Source organism: Elgaria multicarinata, chromosome 14 (assembly GCF_023053635.1).
Source record: "Elgaria multicarinata webbii isolate HBS135686 ecotype San Diego chromosome 14, rElgMul1.1.pri, whole genome shotgun sequence".
In the NCBI taxonomy this organism is placed as follows: Eukaryota; Metazoa; Chordata; class Lepidosauria; order Squamata; family Anguidae; genus Elgaria; species Elgaria multicarinata.
Window position 1 is genome coordinate 28119564 of NC_086184.1, and position 17950 is coordinate 28137513.

At 45.8% G+C, this 17950-nt stretch overlaps 3 protein-coding genes across 4 annotated transcripts in view; 1 reads left to right on the plus strand and 2 right to left on the minus strand.

The window, feature by feature from the left end:
• Positions 1–17950, minus strand: part of AMFR (autocrine motility factor receptor) — a 332677-nt gene that overhangs the window by 47255 nt on the left and 267472 nt on the right. The gene's annotated exons all lie outside the window — the stretch shown is intronic.
• Positions 1–17950, plus strand: part of GNAO1 (G protein subunit alpha o1) — a 235025-nt gene that overhangs the window by 4148 nt on the left and 212927 nt on the right. The gene's annotated exons all lie outside the window — the stretch shown is intronic.
• LOC134408742 (cysteine-rich protein 1-like) lies at positions 9252–9681 on the minus strand. The gene has a single exon (XM_063141141.1). The coding sequence runs from the start codon at positions 9651–9653 to the stop codon at positions 9420–9422; it is 234 nt and encodes a 77-aa protein (XP_062997211.1). The 5' UTR covers positions 9654–9681; the 3' UTR covers positions 9252–9419.

Genomic DNA, 17950 nt, shown 5'->3' on the forward strand with positions numbered 1-17950 from the left:
TGAAGGTGCCAGGGTCAAGCTGAAAAGCTGCACCCGCAGCCCAATGGTAGAGACTGTGTGTTGAATGCAGAAGGTCCCGGGGTCCTTCTGCATTCAGTCAAAGAGTTGCCCAACATTGACTGGAGATGGCCAAGTGGAGATGTCCAACATCGACCTTGGATCTTCTGCATTCAGAGTATGGGCTCTAGCATTGGGCTGTGGGGCCAGTTTTTCAACTTACTGGACCAAGTTCTCTAGCCCCATTTAGCACACTCCTGGCTTCTACAACTCTACCTTCTCCTCCCTTCCATGCCTCCCACCATCCCTTGTGTTGCATCAGTTTCAGTTCATCCACCTTAGCAGCATTTATGTCTCTGTCCAATTCCCTCAATGACTGCCACTTTGAATGGCCCTATGGGCTAAGCTGGCTTTCACCAACTTGGGTTATATCCAATCTCAGTCCTCCTTGAAATGAGTGAAACATAAGTTAGACAAACATTGGATAGAACTGATTGGATACAACCTCAGGTTCCCTCCAGATGTTTTGGACCCATTGGATACCACCAACAAGGCCTCCTCCAGTCAACCTGGTCTCAAGTAATTCAGGACTTTATATGCCAACAACAAAACCTTGACCATGGCCCAGGAACTTATAGGTAGCCAGTGTTAAAATATTGCTAAAATTCATGGCTTTTTGCTGTTTAGTTTTTAACGTATTCAAACGTGGGCCATTACACCATCTTCAGAACCTTGCCTTATCTCCTTGACTCTTAAAATTATGCCATTGGACCTGCACAGCTTTGCTCTCCTCTCCACGCCTTCCTCTTTCCCAGACATCACTCCATGTTCAGCTTGAGATCAACTGCTAAGCCCATACCAGACACCAACTTGCAAACCATGGGGACCTATACTTTGGAGATCCCAGAACCTTTGTTTGTTTGTTTATTTATTTAATAAACCCATCTAAAAAGCTAAATAGTTTGCATCTCCCCTTGCTGGTGGGCAATGCTCTATCAAAGACCTGCTCCTCAATTTTGAAGACAAATAGACTGTATTCCCATACATGTTACCTGGAGGTAAGTCCCTTTGAACACAGTGGGACCTACTTTTGAGTAAATATGCTTAGGATTGCCCTAGAGGAATTAGAAATACAGTGGTTTCATTAGATAACAGAATCTTAGAGATCTATTTAGAGAAAAAGGTAAGAGAACGATATTAGTATCCTGTTTCAAATGTAAATTGCACATAATATAACATGTAACTTTGCAACAGCCCCCAGTTTTGGGAGACACTGAGTCAGAGGATACTTCAGAGAAAATGCAAGAAAACAAAGACTAAGACATTAGAACATAAGAAGCACTATGCTGGATCAGACCAAGTGTCCATCTAGTCCAGCACTCTGTTCACCCAGTGGCCAGCCAGCTGGAGACCAGGGACCCACAAGCAGGACATGGATGTTCAGCACCCTCCCACCCATGTTCCCCCAGCAACTGGTGTATATAGGCTTACTGCCTCTGATATTGGAGGTAGCACATAGCCATCAGGGCTAGTAGCCATTGATGGCCTTCTCCTCCCAGAATTAATTTAACCCCCTTTTAAAGCCATCCAAACTTGTGGCCATCTCTACATCTCGTGGTAAAGAATTCCATAACTATGCGCTGTGTGAAGAAGTCCTTCCTTTTAGTACTTTTTGAAAGACATTGGGCCTGTTCAGAAGACACTTTAAACCCTGCTGGTTAGCGTTTTGGTTAAGCAGCAGGGTTTAAGGTGTCTTGTGCAATGTGCTTTGCTAAACCCTGCTCACGCACTAACTGCAATCAGATCATCTGCAGCAGGGTTAGCAGCTCTATCCGTGGCGTATAGTGTTGTGTGCGACAGCACGGCTTGTGGTTAGTGCTAACCCCAGAGAACCACAGTTTCATTAACCACAGAGCCTCCAGTGTCATCCGGACAGGCCCATAGTTTATTTCCAGCTCACCTTGATCAAATTCATGCTTGAAGTGGATCATCGACATCATCATTATCATCATTATCATCATCTAAATGCAGTTTGAATCCAGCAAGGGAGATTCATGTAGGACATATGTGCCTTGCAATGCTTATCCAAGCCCGAGAGATGCATCTTTTGATGTTCATTCCCATTTCATCTCTGGCCTGAAGAAATGGAGCTGAATGCATTTTTCTGTAATGTGTCTTTTTAAGTCATGACTTTATGCAGCAGGCAGCAGCCAAGGGCTCCTGGCATTGAATGGAAAGTGTAGCATCTCACAGGGTTTTCCTCCAGGTGGCTGCACCTACATACTTTGGCTGATCATTTGTGGCTGGGGTATTGGAAGGTGATTGCATTGTATTGACCTCTTCCCTCCCTCCAGGAATGTTGGGACACTGCTGTTCTATAAAGTAACTTCCGAATGATTTTGGATGGGCTTTAACATGATTTAAGTGAAAGGCAATGGAGAGGTGATGGGAAATACTGTACCTGAATTCCAGAGAGATGATCATATATTTTTTCTTTCTATTAGTAGTGATGCACAGATTGTATCTATAGGTATGAGTTATTCAGTTTAACAGAAACTGGCTGCAGAATTGGAAAGGATGGACATGTTTGACAGCATTTCCTGGGATTTTCTTAAGGCTGAGATAGGAAATCTGGTGCCATCCACATGTTTTTGACTACAACACCCACCAGCCACAGCCAGCAGGGGCAATGGTCAGGGATTATGGAAATTGCAGTCCAAAACGTCTGGAGGGCATCAGGTTGCAAACCCATGACATAAAGTCTGTCTTCCGCTTGGTTATGTATTGTCTCAACATTTAGAATCCCAGCTTTTGGGATGGGGAACAGTTGCCGGAGTTTTGCTGTTTTTGCATTCTCTCTTGGTGCCTTGCTTCTCACAATCAGCAGATGAGGAAGTGCTTCACTTATATCTGGGTTGTATTGCTTCAGATTGGAGGTGGCGGTTACAATGCATTTCGATAACCCCACCCCACCCTCAAATCCCTCCACATAAGAAACTTTTTTCCCCATATAAACATCTCTAAAAACAGGGTGCGTCTTAGAATCGCGGGTGTGTCTTAGGTTGTTTTTTTTTCTGTTGGTGGTACTGAAATTAGTGTGCGTCTTACAATCGATGGCGTTTTACAATCGAAGAAATACGGTACATGTAGGTCCAAACACAGGTTGTCTGCTATTTGCATCAACTTGGCCTAGTTCGTGCTTCTCGCTGGACTTCAAGCCATGTGTCATATTATATTTATTTGCCAACTTTCCTCCAAGGAATTCAAGGCAGCATACAGGGTTCTTGCCCACCCCTCCATTTTATCCTCATGACAACCCTGTCATGTAGGTTAGGCTGAGACGGATGACTCACCCAAGGCACTTGGGATCATGGCTGAGTTGGTATTTGAACCTGGGTCTGCCTGGTCTTAAGCCCACACTTTAATCCAGTTTTCCTGAGCCTTGTGTCCTCCAGATGTGTTGGACTGCAACTCCCATCATTCCTAGCCAGCATGATAGGGTATGCAGTCCAACTCATCTGGGGAGGATCCTGTAATCACTACACTACACTGGCTTTCAGATAACTGAAGACCAAACAGAGGCAGGTTTTACATGGTTTAGTTAAACATTTCAGGTTCCACCTCCCTCAGGAGCATAATTGGGCTTTACAGCATACAATCACAAAGCTCCTTAATTTGCTTCATGTATCCAGTAAAATCAGAACCTCTAGCCCGTGGGTCAAATCTGGTTCTCCTGGAGTTCCAGTCTTCCCCTCTGGGGTCCCTAAGAAGGCCACGCCCTTTCCCCGAGCCCCACCCCATTTCTCCCAAGTGCCAATCTTTGGTTGGTTTTCCAGCTTTTGGTAGGGTGACCCTATGGAAAGGAGGACAGGGCTCTTGTATCTTTAACAGTCATATCAAAAAGGGAATTTCAGCAGGTGCCATTTGTAGGCATGCAGCACCTGGTGAAATTCCCTCTTCATCACAACAATTAAAGCTGCAGGAGAGCTGCCCTCTTTTGCATCAGGTCAAGAGGGCAGGGCTCCTGCAGCTTTAACTGCTGCAATTGCCTTTACTATGCATTTGTTAAAGATACAGGAGCCCTGTCCTCTTTTTCATATGGTCACCCTAGCTTTTGAGAGTCTTTCCCATCCTTCTGAAAGGTTGAAATGCCTCTCCTTAGGTTTACTTACTGGCAGTAAAAGCTTGAAGCTAGAATATGCTGGTATTTTTGGTATCTGGCCGTGCCCTTCCTGTCATCCCCACCCCTTTTGCCCTGGAGCCAAAAGAGGGTCAATCCTCCTGAGTCAAACAGACTGTTTCCAGCAAAAGCCGATGCTATGAGAACTCAGACTCTTCAGCTGGAATAGCACTGCTGTGAACAATACTGCTCTCTCCTTACAAATCTCTTGCTCCGCTTGTATCAGAACGTGCATTCCTCACAGGCCATTCACAGGAGCTGAAAATAGGCCCAAGGTGTTATCTACAAGATTACAGACAGAGGCATGTCAAGCCGTTCCATGCAGACATTTTTTCCACCAGGGTTTTGTTTGTGGGGGAAACCAGCATTGCTTGGACAGGCGGGTCACTATTAGTATGCCTAGGTTGAACAGGGATTATGGAGAAGTTGTGAACCTAGTGGCAGGAACCAGACAAAGATGTTTCTGGCTGCCTGCTATGAAAAAATAAGTGTAGGGTGTGTTGTTGATACATGATGACACTTGACCTGGGCAGATGCCACCGTCAAATCAATGCTCATGTTATTTGCCCTGCGTATTCTCCAAGTCTACTGTTTCATCTAGGGCCAGAGTGGGCAACTTCTGAGGGTCCAGAGGCTGATTTGTCACCCTCAGAACCCACTATGGGCAACACTCTCTCCCTGCCTCCAAATTTGCCACAATTTGGCAGCAGCAGAAAGCCACATTTCCACTTGAAAACAAAGTGCACGCCTCGCTTCAATGCATAATTGCCCACCGAAAGCCTCCTGTTTTCAATCAAAAATGTGGCCATACCACCAAAATTCAGCAGGGGCTTGTGGGTGGCAGGGGCCTCTGAAAAGGCCAAGAGTGCAGGCGGGATGCAGACCACATGTAGGGTGACCCTATGAAAATGAGGACAGGGCTCCTCTATCTTTAACAGTCGCATATAAAGGGGAATTTCTGCAGGTGTCATTTGTATATATGGGGAACCAGGTGAAATTCCCTCTTCCTCACCACAGTTAAAGCTGCAGGTGCCCTGCCCTCTTTTAAATCTGGTCACTCTAGTATAGCTCCTACACCTTTAACTGCTGTGATGATGAGGGAATTTCACCAGGTTCTCCATATATACAAATGACACCTGCTGAAATCCCCTTTTCTATGCAACTGTTAAAGATACAGGAGCCCTGTTCTCCTTTTCATATGGTCACCCTACCACATGTCATATGGACCTTATTTAGAGCACCATGTACATTGATGGTGCTATACAAATAAATAAATAAATAAATAAATAAAAATAATAATGATAATGATAATAATAATAATAATAATAATAATAATAATAATAATAATAATAATAATAGAGGGGAAGGGAGAAGAACTACAAATGGCCAGAGAAGATTTATTTGTAGGCCCAATGATGCCCAGATGACGCACAGGGGATCCCGGGCTCAGGCAGGGATACCCCTCCCTTGGCCCGGGATAACTGGCACCACTTGTGGCCCAGTATTTCCCGTGGTCTTGGGCTGAGCCTGAGACTGCAGGCATGTAGACCAGTCTGCCGTTTTCCCCGGCTACTGCAATTACTCGCAAATAGCTGTGAAAAGCGGCGGACGGGGTGCAGCACTCCGCAAGAGCGCTGGGCCCATCAGGGCAGGGGAAGAGATTAGGAGGGAGATTGTGGGGGGGAACCAGAGATGGGGGGAATCGTGTCCAGGGGGGAAAATCGGAGCCGGGGGGAGCGGTGAACCCTTTTTAAAACAACAACAACAAACACTTACCGGTCAATGGTGCACTCCTGCGCACCCGGTCCTTTAAAAATAAAAAAATGGTGGATGCAATGGGTCCTTCCTGCAGCCCGTCGCATCTGACATGTAGACTGGGGTGACAGCCCACGCTACTTGTAGCGCGGGCTGGCTCCTCCTCCCATTGGATTATCAGGTAGGTCTAGTAAGGCCCTATGTTAGCAAAAGCTGAAACCCCAGAGCAGGCTGAATGAGGAAGCTGTCTGCCAAAGCATTCTATACACCACTTATTTTTAATACCTTTCGCCTTAACGGTGATGCTAAAATCTATAGTTTCTGATTGCATAACTAGAAGTTCTCGTTGTGCTTTTGCTTGCCGCAATGTAAAGTGTATTCTGTGGAATGCATTTAGTGGAGTTTTTGTCCATCTGAACATTCCTCCACAAAGGCCTCATGATGAAGGCAAATTAGGTGGTTTTACTACTGACGAGTTCTTGCGGCTTCTCCCATACTGGTGATATAGAGGGAAAGCCAATCAGAGCAGCTGCGGAAATGTGCAGTGGGGGGGGGGGGCAGGATGAGAGAGGAAGAAAGCATTTGGGCAAATGAAGTTCTCCGTTCAGTCCGCCATTGTTTCCTTTACTTTATGGATAAGTTACATCAAATGAACATAAAAGATGAAAAATCCCTTCTTCCACTTTAGGTGGAGGAAAAATACCTTTATTGTGTGAATCGCTCTGTTGCAATTTGGGAAATGTCTATGTCTGAGAGAGAAAAAACAAGAGGTGATTAGGTCTTTTGTGTAGGGAACTTGCTTCTAAGTGTACAGTAAGGATGGGGAAATAGCTTGGATCCCATTTTAATGCACACTTACATGATTTTTCACTTTGAAACCAACACGCAAACCAAAACTCAGCGAGCCTTCAAAATTCGCACTTCTCCAAATTTTGCAGTGCAGCTCTCCAATAATAATAACTTAAAAAGAAAATGTGTGCCAGACACATATAATAGGGGAGATTGGACAAAAGTGCATATATTGGTGAAAATAATGTTCAAAAATTCATTGTATTAGGAAAACCCTTTGCAAAAAGATGCATATGCATTACATACAAAAAGTGTGCATTAGTTGAAACCTGCACAAACACTCATATGCATTTTCCTGTGAACTTTTAAAAAAATAATTTTCAGCGCCAAATTTCAGATTGGAAAAATTATCAAAATTCAGGATGTACTTAATTTAAGATCGGGGGGAAATAAGAAACAGAGAAAAACTAAACTTGACATATTCGTTCATCCCTAAGGGATGCAGGAGATGACGGTTGTTCATTGATGATGGAAGACAGTTTTTGCATTTTTCTTCCCCTATTTCAGGACTTCGTCATTTGAGGCTCACTAATGTGTGAGTTCTCTGGGTGTAGTGTTGCCAGCAGCAGGGCTACTGGACAATTTCTAAAGCAGGGGTGGAGAACCTCTGACTCGGGGGTGTTTTAAATTTAAATTCTAGCCCTCTGGGGCCGGGCTGGCCCAATCATTAGGCAGAGTGAAGCAGTTGCCTCAGGCAGCAGATACTGGGAGATGGCAGCAAGGTGTTGGAGGAGAGACTTGTGTGGCATGCAACCTGTTTTGCATCCCCTAAGTTACCCCACTGCTTCCAGGTGCAGTGGGAGATGCTGTCCCATCAGCAGTGTTGAAGACAGATACATCAGCCAATCCAGTTGGCTTTTGTCCATGGTACAGGGTAAGGCGCCATCTTGTTCTTTGCATCAGGCAGCAAAATGTCTTGGATTAGCCCTGCCCTGGGGTTCCCCAGAGGGCCACTTCCCTTCCCCTGCCTCCAGCCTCTTCCCCCAAACGCTGATCATTTTCTGCAGTTTTCCCCAGACTCTATCCTAAAAGGCTGAAATGTTTCTCCCAAGGCTTTATTAATGGCACTGTCAGTGTTAAGCTAAAATATGCTGTCATTTTATTTACTTGTTGAGCATATTCAGATGACACGCTAAGCCAAGCTTAGAGCACTACCCCTTTTGCAGCAAGTGGTTAGTGAGCATGTTTAAACCATAATTATATAGCCACTATGGTTAGGAATGATTCACCTGACATGCTAAGTCATGGTTCACATGAGAAGCTAAGCCATAATGCTTTGCTCAAAACACTCAACCATCATGGTTGAGTGTTTTGTCTGAACAGGGCCAGTGCGTATTTTTGGTCCGACCCTCTTTGTCTTTCCCACCACGACTGGAATCTGGCCCTTGAGAGCCTGTCCAAGGCCGTAGCTAGACCCAAGGTTTATCCCAGGATTGTCCTGGGGTCAAACCTGTTCATCTAAGTGCCACACAGGGCATCCAGTGCTCAGGCAGGGACAAACCCGGGATGATCCTGGGATAAACCTTCGGTCTAGCTACGGCCCAAGTTTGAATTCAGCCTTCAGGCTGAAGAGGTTCCCCAACCCTGTCCTAAAGAGAGGGGAGCTGGAAGATAATCCTGGCTTTTTAACCCTATATGGGCACTGAGGAGAAATGTTAGCATGATTGGGAACCATGATAAATCGGGGAACAATAGTAATATTTTAACAATAACAACAGCAACTTTCTCAAAGAACACTCACGGTGAATTAAAACCAAATTTAAATGTACAACATTTAAAAGAAGTAAAAACAATTATCCCCTAAAATGCCACCGCCCCATAAAACAACTGAAACACCAGTGACACACAAAACAATTCAACTGATGACCAAAGAGCCCATGCCTTCCCATCAAACAGAGGAAAGTCATAACCTGGCAGCAAAAAGATGATAATATTGGCGCTAGACAAGCCTTCCTGGGGAGAGTTTTCCATAATGTTGGGAGGGGGCACCACCAAAAAGGCCCTTTCCCTTGTCGCTATCCTCCGAACCTATCTCAGTTCCCTTGGAGGAGGAAACCCTGATTGTATGGAGGCTTCTGCTCATTCCAATGAACTGGAATGCATGCTCCAAGGCTTGGAGGAAGTGGGGTCAGGGAGGTTGGGGACAGTGACAGCATGTATGGCCCAGGGCCCCTTACACACCCTCCAGATGTGTTGGACTACAACTCCCATAATCCCCAGAGTGTGCCAACCTGGCCGAGGCTGATATATACCCTCTTTGAGCATAGCACGCCACAGGGCTTTTTAAGGCTCCAACGTACACAACCTGGGAACAGATGCTGGTGAGTGTTAAGCAATCTGCACATGCTCTGAGGCACTCCCTTTTAGTGCCTCTTATTTCTGCCTAGGACTACTCTCTGCCATGGATCCACTGACTGATCTTATTAGTCATAGAACCATAGAATAGTAGAGTTGGAAGGGGCCTATAATATTTTTCAACTGATAAAGAACAGGAAATCTCCCAGCCATTTAGAATTACATCTCTTTGGAAAGCCTTTAAAATATGCTAGCTCACTACCAGAGGGGAAATGCATTATGGCTATGTTGTTTTTGAAGCTGCCAGGATCCATAGCAAATCCCATCCTTCCAGCCCTGAGTGTTATTTGAATGTGTGGCTTTCAGCACCTCTACGGCCAAATGCTTTGGGTTCGAACAATGCAGCGTAGCAGGGGTGGTTGCAATAAGGCTTCCCATCATGCTCTGCGTGGCCACCTGAAGTCAGGGTCTTGTTACATTTTTCACACTTCAGGTGTGGCTGATGCCAGTCTTTACCCAGCGAGGTCACTTTTTCAGCGAAGTAGACATCCTTCTGGCAGCGAGGGCACTTGGGCATGGTGGCAGCGTGGAGCGCTCAGTCTGTCCCGGATCTGGAAGGGGCCTATAAGATCATTGAGTCCAACCCCATGCTCAATGCAGGAATCCACCCTAAAGCATACTTGACAATCATTTATTGCCTTAGTGCTTTTATCACCTGGAATCATTTGCATGCTTATGAACTTTCACTGCCTGCTTCTACTCCTGGAAAGCACATACATGTATCTGGATGGTATTAGACCCACCATTATCTAGCAGTGGAGGCTGTTGGCTCTAATTTTAGTTGGGCTGTAGATCCATTCTGGCTTTCAGTCAGAGCCTGCTAGAACTCCAAATGGGCTATCCAATTTGGGGGCTAGCCACCATTATCTGCCATGCCACTGGGCTGCTGGACTCCTCTTCTAGCCCCTACCCCACCCCAGTCATGGACAGGGGTGCCTCTATTGTCACCTGCTCAAAAGTTAACAGTCCAATGGAAGTGTTAGTGGGTAGCCTCTGTAACAACTTCAGAGGAAGAATATGAGGTATGAGCACGATCAATATCAATAATAGTAATAACACTTGAAAGGCTGACACACAGAGGAGGACCAGGATCTTTTCTCAACCATCCCAGAGTGCAGGACACGGAACAATGGGCTCAAGTTGCAGGAAACCAGACTTCAGCTGGACATCAGGAAAAACTTCCTCACTGTTAGAGCAGTATGACAATGAAACCAGTTACCTAGGGAGGTCGTGGGCTCTCCCACCCTAGAAGCCTACAGGAGGCAGCTGGACAACCCTCTGTCAGGGTTGCTTTAAGGTGGATTCCTACACTTAGCAGGGGATTGGACTCGATGGCCTTATAGAACCGTTCCAACTCTACTATTCTATGATTTTATGATTCAATATAGTATATTATCATTATCATCATCATCATCATCATCATCATCATTATTATTGCTGTGTGTTGCCTTGACCCTGAAGCCCAAGTCTGAGTAGAGGTGGGTTGACTTGGCCTGCCTCAGCCTGAATCAGCTTCGGTACCAGATTGGGCCTCCCCTGTCCAAAGCAGCTTTGGGCCACTTCTGCTCACCAGCCTGCAGGACTTACCTGAGGCCTCCAGGCACCAGTGAGCCATCTGGCCTCTTCTTGGGCTGCCATCAATTTAGCATTTCTGGCTGCCATAGTTTTCAATGCTAGATCTGTGCCAGCCCAAGGAATGGCCGGGCAGCTCACCAGCGCGCAGAGGCCGCAGGTAAGTCAGGCGGTAGGGTGGGCAGCAGCGAGGCAGAAGGGTGGGTGGCAGCTGCGGGGCAGGGGGTGGAACAGCACAGAGCAGAGCATGGTGGTAGCAGCTGGGAGGCGGAGTCCAATGGACTCCAGTAGGCCTTGTTTGTGGCTCATTTGTCAGCCTGGGAAACCTCCCAAGGTGCCCTGCGTCAAATTGGGGCCGATTTGGAATCTCTGACTCGGCCTCTGAGTCAAATTGGGTATGTGTGTGTCACAGATGATGATGATGATGATTCCAATATAGCCAGCTCTTCACTTGTAATGTTTGCAGCCTGGTTTAAACTGAGCAAAACCTGTTTTTCTAAAGCGATTGGAGTTGGGCTGTAGCAGAAAATATTTTTTTTAAAATAGCTTATTTTGAGTTTCCCAGCTAGGGAAGTGAATTTGCTGGGATGGGTCCAAGTGTGTGTCCATAGCAAGGAATCCATTCTCCCTCCTCATTAGGGTGGCTACTTACACATGCCCCCAAAAGCAGACAAAAAATGACACCAAGAGAGGTGTAACATTTGCATAAGTGGCTATATTCACATAGATGCCAATCTAGACATTTGGGGTCAGATCCAGGTTCCGCCTTCTGCAACAGGAAGGGGCCTTCCATGAGAGGAAGGGGCTCTACTCACAGAATGTCCTTCTGCCCATTTGTGGAGGGATCCTCCATTCCCTTACACACACCATGGCTCATCCCATTCAGTAGCATCTCCTCACTCTGTGTAGCATTTTCAGGGGATGGTTGGGTTGCTGTGGAAGGAGGAAGGGTGGGGAAATCCACTTTTGCCACCACAGGAGATCCAGTGTAAATCTGGATCCAACCTGATAACTATCCTTTCAATAGACATTCAATACTTTTTAAATTTATTTATTTATTACATTTGTTTCCCGCCTTTTTCCCTCCATAAGGAACCCACGGCGGCATACATAATCCTCCTCCTCCTCTCCATATTAACCTTACAACAACAACCCTTTGAGGTAGTTTGGGCTGAGAGTCTGTGACTAGCCCAATGTCACCCAGTAGGTTTCCATGGATGAGTGAGGACTAGAACCCAGATCTCACAACTCCCAGTCCAACACTCTAGCCGTTACGCCAAACTCACTGACTATGGCCAGGTGAGCTTTTTTCTGTCTCAACATGCATACAATTGCATCCCTTCATTGCTTGTAACTGTAGCCGCCCAGTATGTAGAACCAGCAAGGAGGCCTGATCTCACATGTCCCTCCTTGAATGTTGCCCCTGCAACAACCCAAGTTCTGCTTTGTTCTTCGTGTGCAGTTGTGATACTCCCCAGTAATCCAAATGCATAGAGACTTCAGAATTTTGTTTAAGCCACACTTTGCAAGAGATCTGCCTGTCTTTTAACAGCTAAGACTCAGCTCCAGAAAAGCGGGATACAAGTGAATTTGTATGGTCTCTTCAGCTCCAAGTCTGAGAGGAGCCTCAGCAAAATGTCCTCTGGTACCCATGTTGACTTTGGTACATATCAGGGAGGGCACTAGAGGGTGTTGGTGAGCCACCCTCCTACAGCTCAGCACCAAGCTGCCATTTTAATTTCCCACAATGCTCTGGGGCAATGCCATGTCAAGGTCATTTACTTTTGTATGGGTCCTATACATGGAGAGTTTGTTGCTTGCACTTCCATTCATGGTGAGTGGAAGGGTGAGGAGCAGATTTTACTGTGGTAATGCCACCTGGGCTTCCAGGAAGTACCGCCATGGTCGCTTCAGACCTTAAGAAGTCTTAGAATAGCAGAGTTGGAAGGGGCCTACAAGGCCATCGAGTCCAACCCCCTGCTCAATGCAGGAATCCACCCTAAAGCAACCATCTGTCTGGGATGCTTTAGGGTGGATTCCTGCATTGAGCAGGGTGTTGGACTCGATGGCCTTGTAGGCCCCTTCCAACTCTGCTATTCTATGATTCTAAGTACAGATATATATTGAATTCCTTGCCCATGTTAGTCCAGCATTCCAGTGGAAAATGCCGGACCCAACTCTTAAAATCATTCAGAGCACAGCAAGGGTGTAACCAGTCAGCAAGCCTGACCCAGAAGCTTTTATATGGGGCCAAGAAGTATCACCTGACCTCCTCTGGCCTATTGCTGCAAGAAGACTTTTTTGGAGGGTGTGGTGGCTTCTCCTGCAGTTCCCTCTTTTGACCAGTGTGGGGTGGTAGCACACCAGCTGAACCCCTGCCTGGTCTCCTTGAAGTTGCCAGTTCAAGACCCACTATGGTCTCATATCCTGACTGATGATTAGCTGGCGTAGGGCTGAGAGGGTGGGTATTTTGCTGCTCAGGGGCTGCGGATGCCTTAGTTAGCAGCTACCATGGATTTTTGCCTGTAATTTTGAAATATATTTCCTTTCTCTGCCCCACCCCACCCCTCTTATTTTTGTGCCATTTTCAAGATATATGAAGCTCCCGTCTTATCTGAAATAAGGAATTCTGCATAAGTGTGTCTTCCGCAGGGGAGGGCAACTTGTGATGTTTTGGCCTATAACTCCCATCTGCCCAAGCCAGAAAGTCAATGGTGAGAAAAGTTGTAGGGCAAAACATCTGGAAAGTCCTAGCTGCCCACTCTTGATCTACACCTTGGGAGATCAGTGAGCACCATTGCAAAGAGCACATTTTATCCGCTTAGACTGATATACCAACTGCGCCCTTATCTGGACGGAGATAGCCTAGCTTCATTTATCTATGCTCTGATAACCTCTCGTTTGGATTTCTGCAATGCGTTATACGTGGGGCTGCCTTTGAGAATGGTCTGGAAGCTTCAGCTGGTACAAAACAGGGCAGCCCATTTACTAACAGGGACTGGCCGATGAGACCACATCACGCCAGTCCTTTTCCAGCTTCATTGGCTGCCATTCCAGGTCCGGGCCCGATTCAAAGTGCTGGTATTAACATTTAAAGCCCTAAACGGCTTGGGGCCAGGCTATCTGAAGGAACGCCTCCTCCCATATGTACCTGCCCAAACCCTAAGGTCATCCTCAGAGGTCCTTCTCCACAAGCCCCTGCCAAAGGAAGTGAGGCAGGTGGCTACCAGGAGCAGGGCCTTCTCTGCTATGGCACCCCGGCTATGGAATGAGCTCCCTAAGGAGGTTCGCTTGGCACCTACATTATATGCTTTTAGACCCCAGGTGAAATCCTTCTTATTCTCCCAGCATTTTAACAGTCTATAGATAAATTTTATCTTGGTGTTTTAAATTTGTAATTTTGCATTGCTGCTGTTTTTATCTGGTTGAGCTTTTATATTGTATTTTATATTATGGTTTTATACTGTTGTGTTATACTTTGAATGTTTCTAATTTTTGTGAACCGCCCAGAGAGCTCCGGCTATTGGGCAGTATAGAAATGTAATAAATAAATAAATAAATAAATTATATATTTAATTTTTGAGCCATCGACATAGATAAGGGTTCATCTGCACAATTGGAGATTGTTTCAGAGGTCGGCCCGAAACCAAAGGAAAGAATCGACAGCTCCACCTCCAGAATATAGTTAACATTAGGAATAAGTGACTTGTCCAAGGCTACCCAAGAGATCTGTGCCGGAGGATGAATTTGAACCCAGGTTTCCCAGCTCCAAATTCAATCTTCCTTGTGCTGTTTTCTGTGATCGGTCCTTTCTCCTCTGTTAATGCTCCCTTCCCCCTCAATGGGCATGAAACTAGCAATAATGGATGCCGATGATAAATATGGTCAGCTAGCAATATCTGTGCATTAGTATTGGGGAAAATAGCAGGACAGGGAAAGGCACAATGGTGCCAATAGGCAAGCATTTCACAAAGTCATCCCACCTTTTGTTGATGCCATGTTCTGATTGATTACTAGACGTGACTTGAGGAATTCTTGTGCTCTTATGAAAAATGTCGACTTAATGAAGCAGAAAGCATCTGGTAGCATATCCTTTCATTCCCCCAATTTAGCTATGGGATAAATTTATACATCCCACCCACCCCTGGTTTTACAGCTCAGCAGAATACCCAAAGTGCTGGGTCAACTTGGTAATTTTCAAGGTGGTTGCTGCATGGCCAGTTTTTAAGTGCCAGTCCTGATTCTGCTAAATGTCTGCATTTATAATGTGTTTGGGCTGAGTCAGGCGTTGACGTTGACACACCTTGAATACGATTTCTCTCCTCCCTGTGGAGGATGTGAACACCAGAGAGGAGGATAATCTCAAATATTGTCTCCAGTTCAAGAAGGGGGCTTCAGATATTCTGCCTTGAGAGTTCCATTTCCACATCAGTTTGTGTTCTGAGTAACACCCTGCTGCCGCCTTATTTCTGGCATGTATTTTCAAAAACTCAATTCTCTGTTTCGTATATTTTGATGCAATTTCCAATTAAAGAAGGATGGTTTGGCTGTCTGGATCTTGCTTTATATCATCATGACTTTTTTTTTTTTACCTGTCCTAATTTTGGCCTTTCCCACTTAGAGCAGATTTTCCACCTTGGGCAGATTGGGAATCTTCTCTCCAAACTTCCTGACTTCCTGACTGTTAGAGCAGTACGACAATAGAATCAGTGACCTAGGGAGGTTGTGGGCTCTCCCACACTAGAGGCATTCAAGAGGCAGCTGGACAGCCACCTGTCAGGGATGCGTTAGGGTGGATTCCTGCATTGAGCAGGGGGTTGGACTCGATGGCCTTGTAGGCCCCTTCCAACTCTGCTATTCTATGATTCTATGAAATGGATGGCATTTGGTTCTCGGCACACTGAAATGTATAGTGGCCTGTGGGTATGTTGTACTACAGTTCTCATAATCCTGGCTACTGCCTGGGAAAGATGGGAATTGTAGTCTACTATGTCCACTACACCACACTGCCCCTCAGGTAATATCATTTTTGGTAGTGTTGTACTGATGTTTTCACCCACATTTTTTTCCCAACCATTCTCATTCCATTTCCTAGAAAAGAAATGGCTTTCGAAAATTGCTTCAATAGGGAAGACATTTCAATGGAGAAGAAATTCTCATGGGTTGGGTTTGGGTTTCTTGCATTTACCTTCCTGAAGAGGTGGACGAGGAGTGTGTGCAGGCGTCCCATTTTTCATTGTGCAAACATCTCTCCAGTAGACTCCTCAGCTTCCTGCATTTCAATTAACGCCCAGGGGGAGACATCATGAGGTAATTCCTCCCATAGGGCTTTTTCAGATCAGGAAGTGCAGGCAGCCTGGGAGGCTGCAGAGCGATGTAAGAGACGTGTAATAGAAAGAAATCACACACACAGCACCCTTGGCTGCCTCTCAGTGATTATGGCAGCTCAAAAACATCACCAAAAATGAATTATAAAACACCTCAAGAACGAGGAAGAATAATGGAAGCCTGTTTCATGGGGGAAGAAAACTTTCAGGAAATTAGAGGGCAGATTTTGTCTCAGCACAAGCCCCATCTCTTCCCTAGAGCTGGACACAACATTGTCCTCCTCACAACTGCATTGTGGGGGATGCAAAATGGGGACCAGCCTGCCAACGCAGTTGATAGTGTTGCAGCACAAAAGAAAGAAGCTGTGCTTCAACCCCTGCCAAGGGCGAGCCCTACCTGTGAGAACCTGTCGAGAATATCTCCTTCCCCTGGAGAAGTTCAGCGAAATCCCACACACACACACACACACACAAACATTTCTTTGCCCACAAATAGGGTGAAGAATTTTGGCGGCCCTTTGCACACAACTCTAGTTTCCGGTCATGTTGAATAGGCAGCAAATCGGAATTACAAGGCATTTCATGAGTAACAAGAGGCAGAGAGGCAGGATTCATGCCTGGATGTGAGGAGCTGTAACGTGGGATCCACACCTTCCCCTGCTTCCTCCTTGGGCAAAGACCGTGGAGTTACTCGCGGGCGCAGTATTCCTCTTGCAGCCTAGCAAACGAGGACAGGATGAGGCATTTCCTTAGATACCCAACCGGCATGTCAGCACTTTCATATAGGATTCAGTTTACTGGATGGAAGAACAAATGGTTACAGGAACAACCTGGAAAATTCAGGCATCCTTTTTTATTCCCCACCTGAACCATAGGTGTCTAATCATTGTTTGGTGTGAAAGTGGGTTTCAGTACATTGAAAATGGAGGAAGTTGGTGGCCCGAATTTTCATTAAAGATGTAATGATTGCCATGCTCAAACTGCTTTCACTCCCAGTTTCTCTGCAGTTGCCAGCCAGAAGCTGTAAGGAAGTTTATAAGCAGGGCGTGATCGTTGTAAAATTTCCTGTTTTCCGTCTCTGTTCTGGTGTTGAAATGAATACTGTCCCTCAGTTAGAAGCATTATAAATCTGTTCCTTTCATTATTCTAAAACTCTTGATAAAACTCTTTAGGTCAGTTCACACATGCAAGCTGGAGACCTTTCCCCATTCCCTTCCCGGCATTTCAAAGCAAGATCTTTTTTTGTGGAGAAATATCATGGGAGAGCCAGTTGTATTCCTTTGCAGCAGGGAGATCTCCTGCAATTTCTCCAATTGGCAGAAGCTCCAGAAAGTTCTGCGGCGATTGTGGAAATCACAGCGGCGTGTTCACACATTACATTCTGGGAGCGATCGTGCGAAGAAGAAAAACAGCTGGCCCATCTTGGACGTGCAAATATGGCCTCAGGACTTCTATCAGAGTTTTAGAAGATAGGAAGGAAGATGTCTTAATTTGATTGGAAAGAGCCATTAAATAATTCATGCCCAGCAACATTGCACTCTTTCATGCGGTACAAAAATATCTCTTCTCCTCTACCGCTCAGGTTTTATTGGATACAAAAGTTGACGGCATTTTTTATTATGATGATTTGTCTGAAATGGACCAAGAACCCTGCAATAGAGTAAGATGGGAAAGGGGAATTCTTAAATGTTCACCCCGTGAAACATCTGTAAGTGGAATCAAGAAAAGTCCATTGCAGTTGCCACCGACTGGGAAGTGTTGTCCTCCTTGAGAAGTCACTGATGGACTTCTCAAGGGCTTGAGGACGTGCCCTATGAGCACAGGCTGAAGGAACTTGGGATGTTCAGTCTGGAGAAAAGGAGACTGAGGGGAGACATGTTAGCAGTGTTCAGGCACATAAAAGGGTGCTGCAGGG

Excerpts from the sequence above, each read along its gene's own strand:
- LOC134408742 (XM_063141141.1), bottom strand. The coding sequence starts at position 9,653 with ATGCCCAAGTGCCCTCGCTGCCAGAAGGATGTCTACTTCGCTGAAAAA.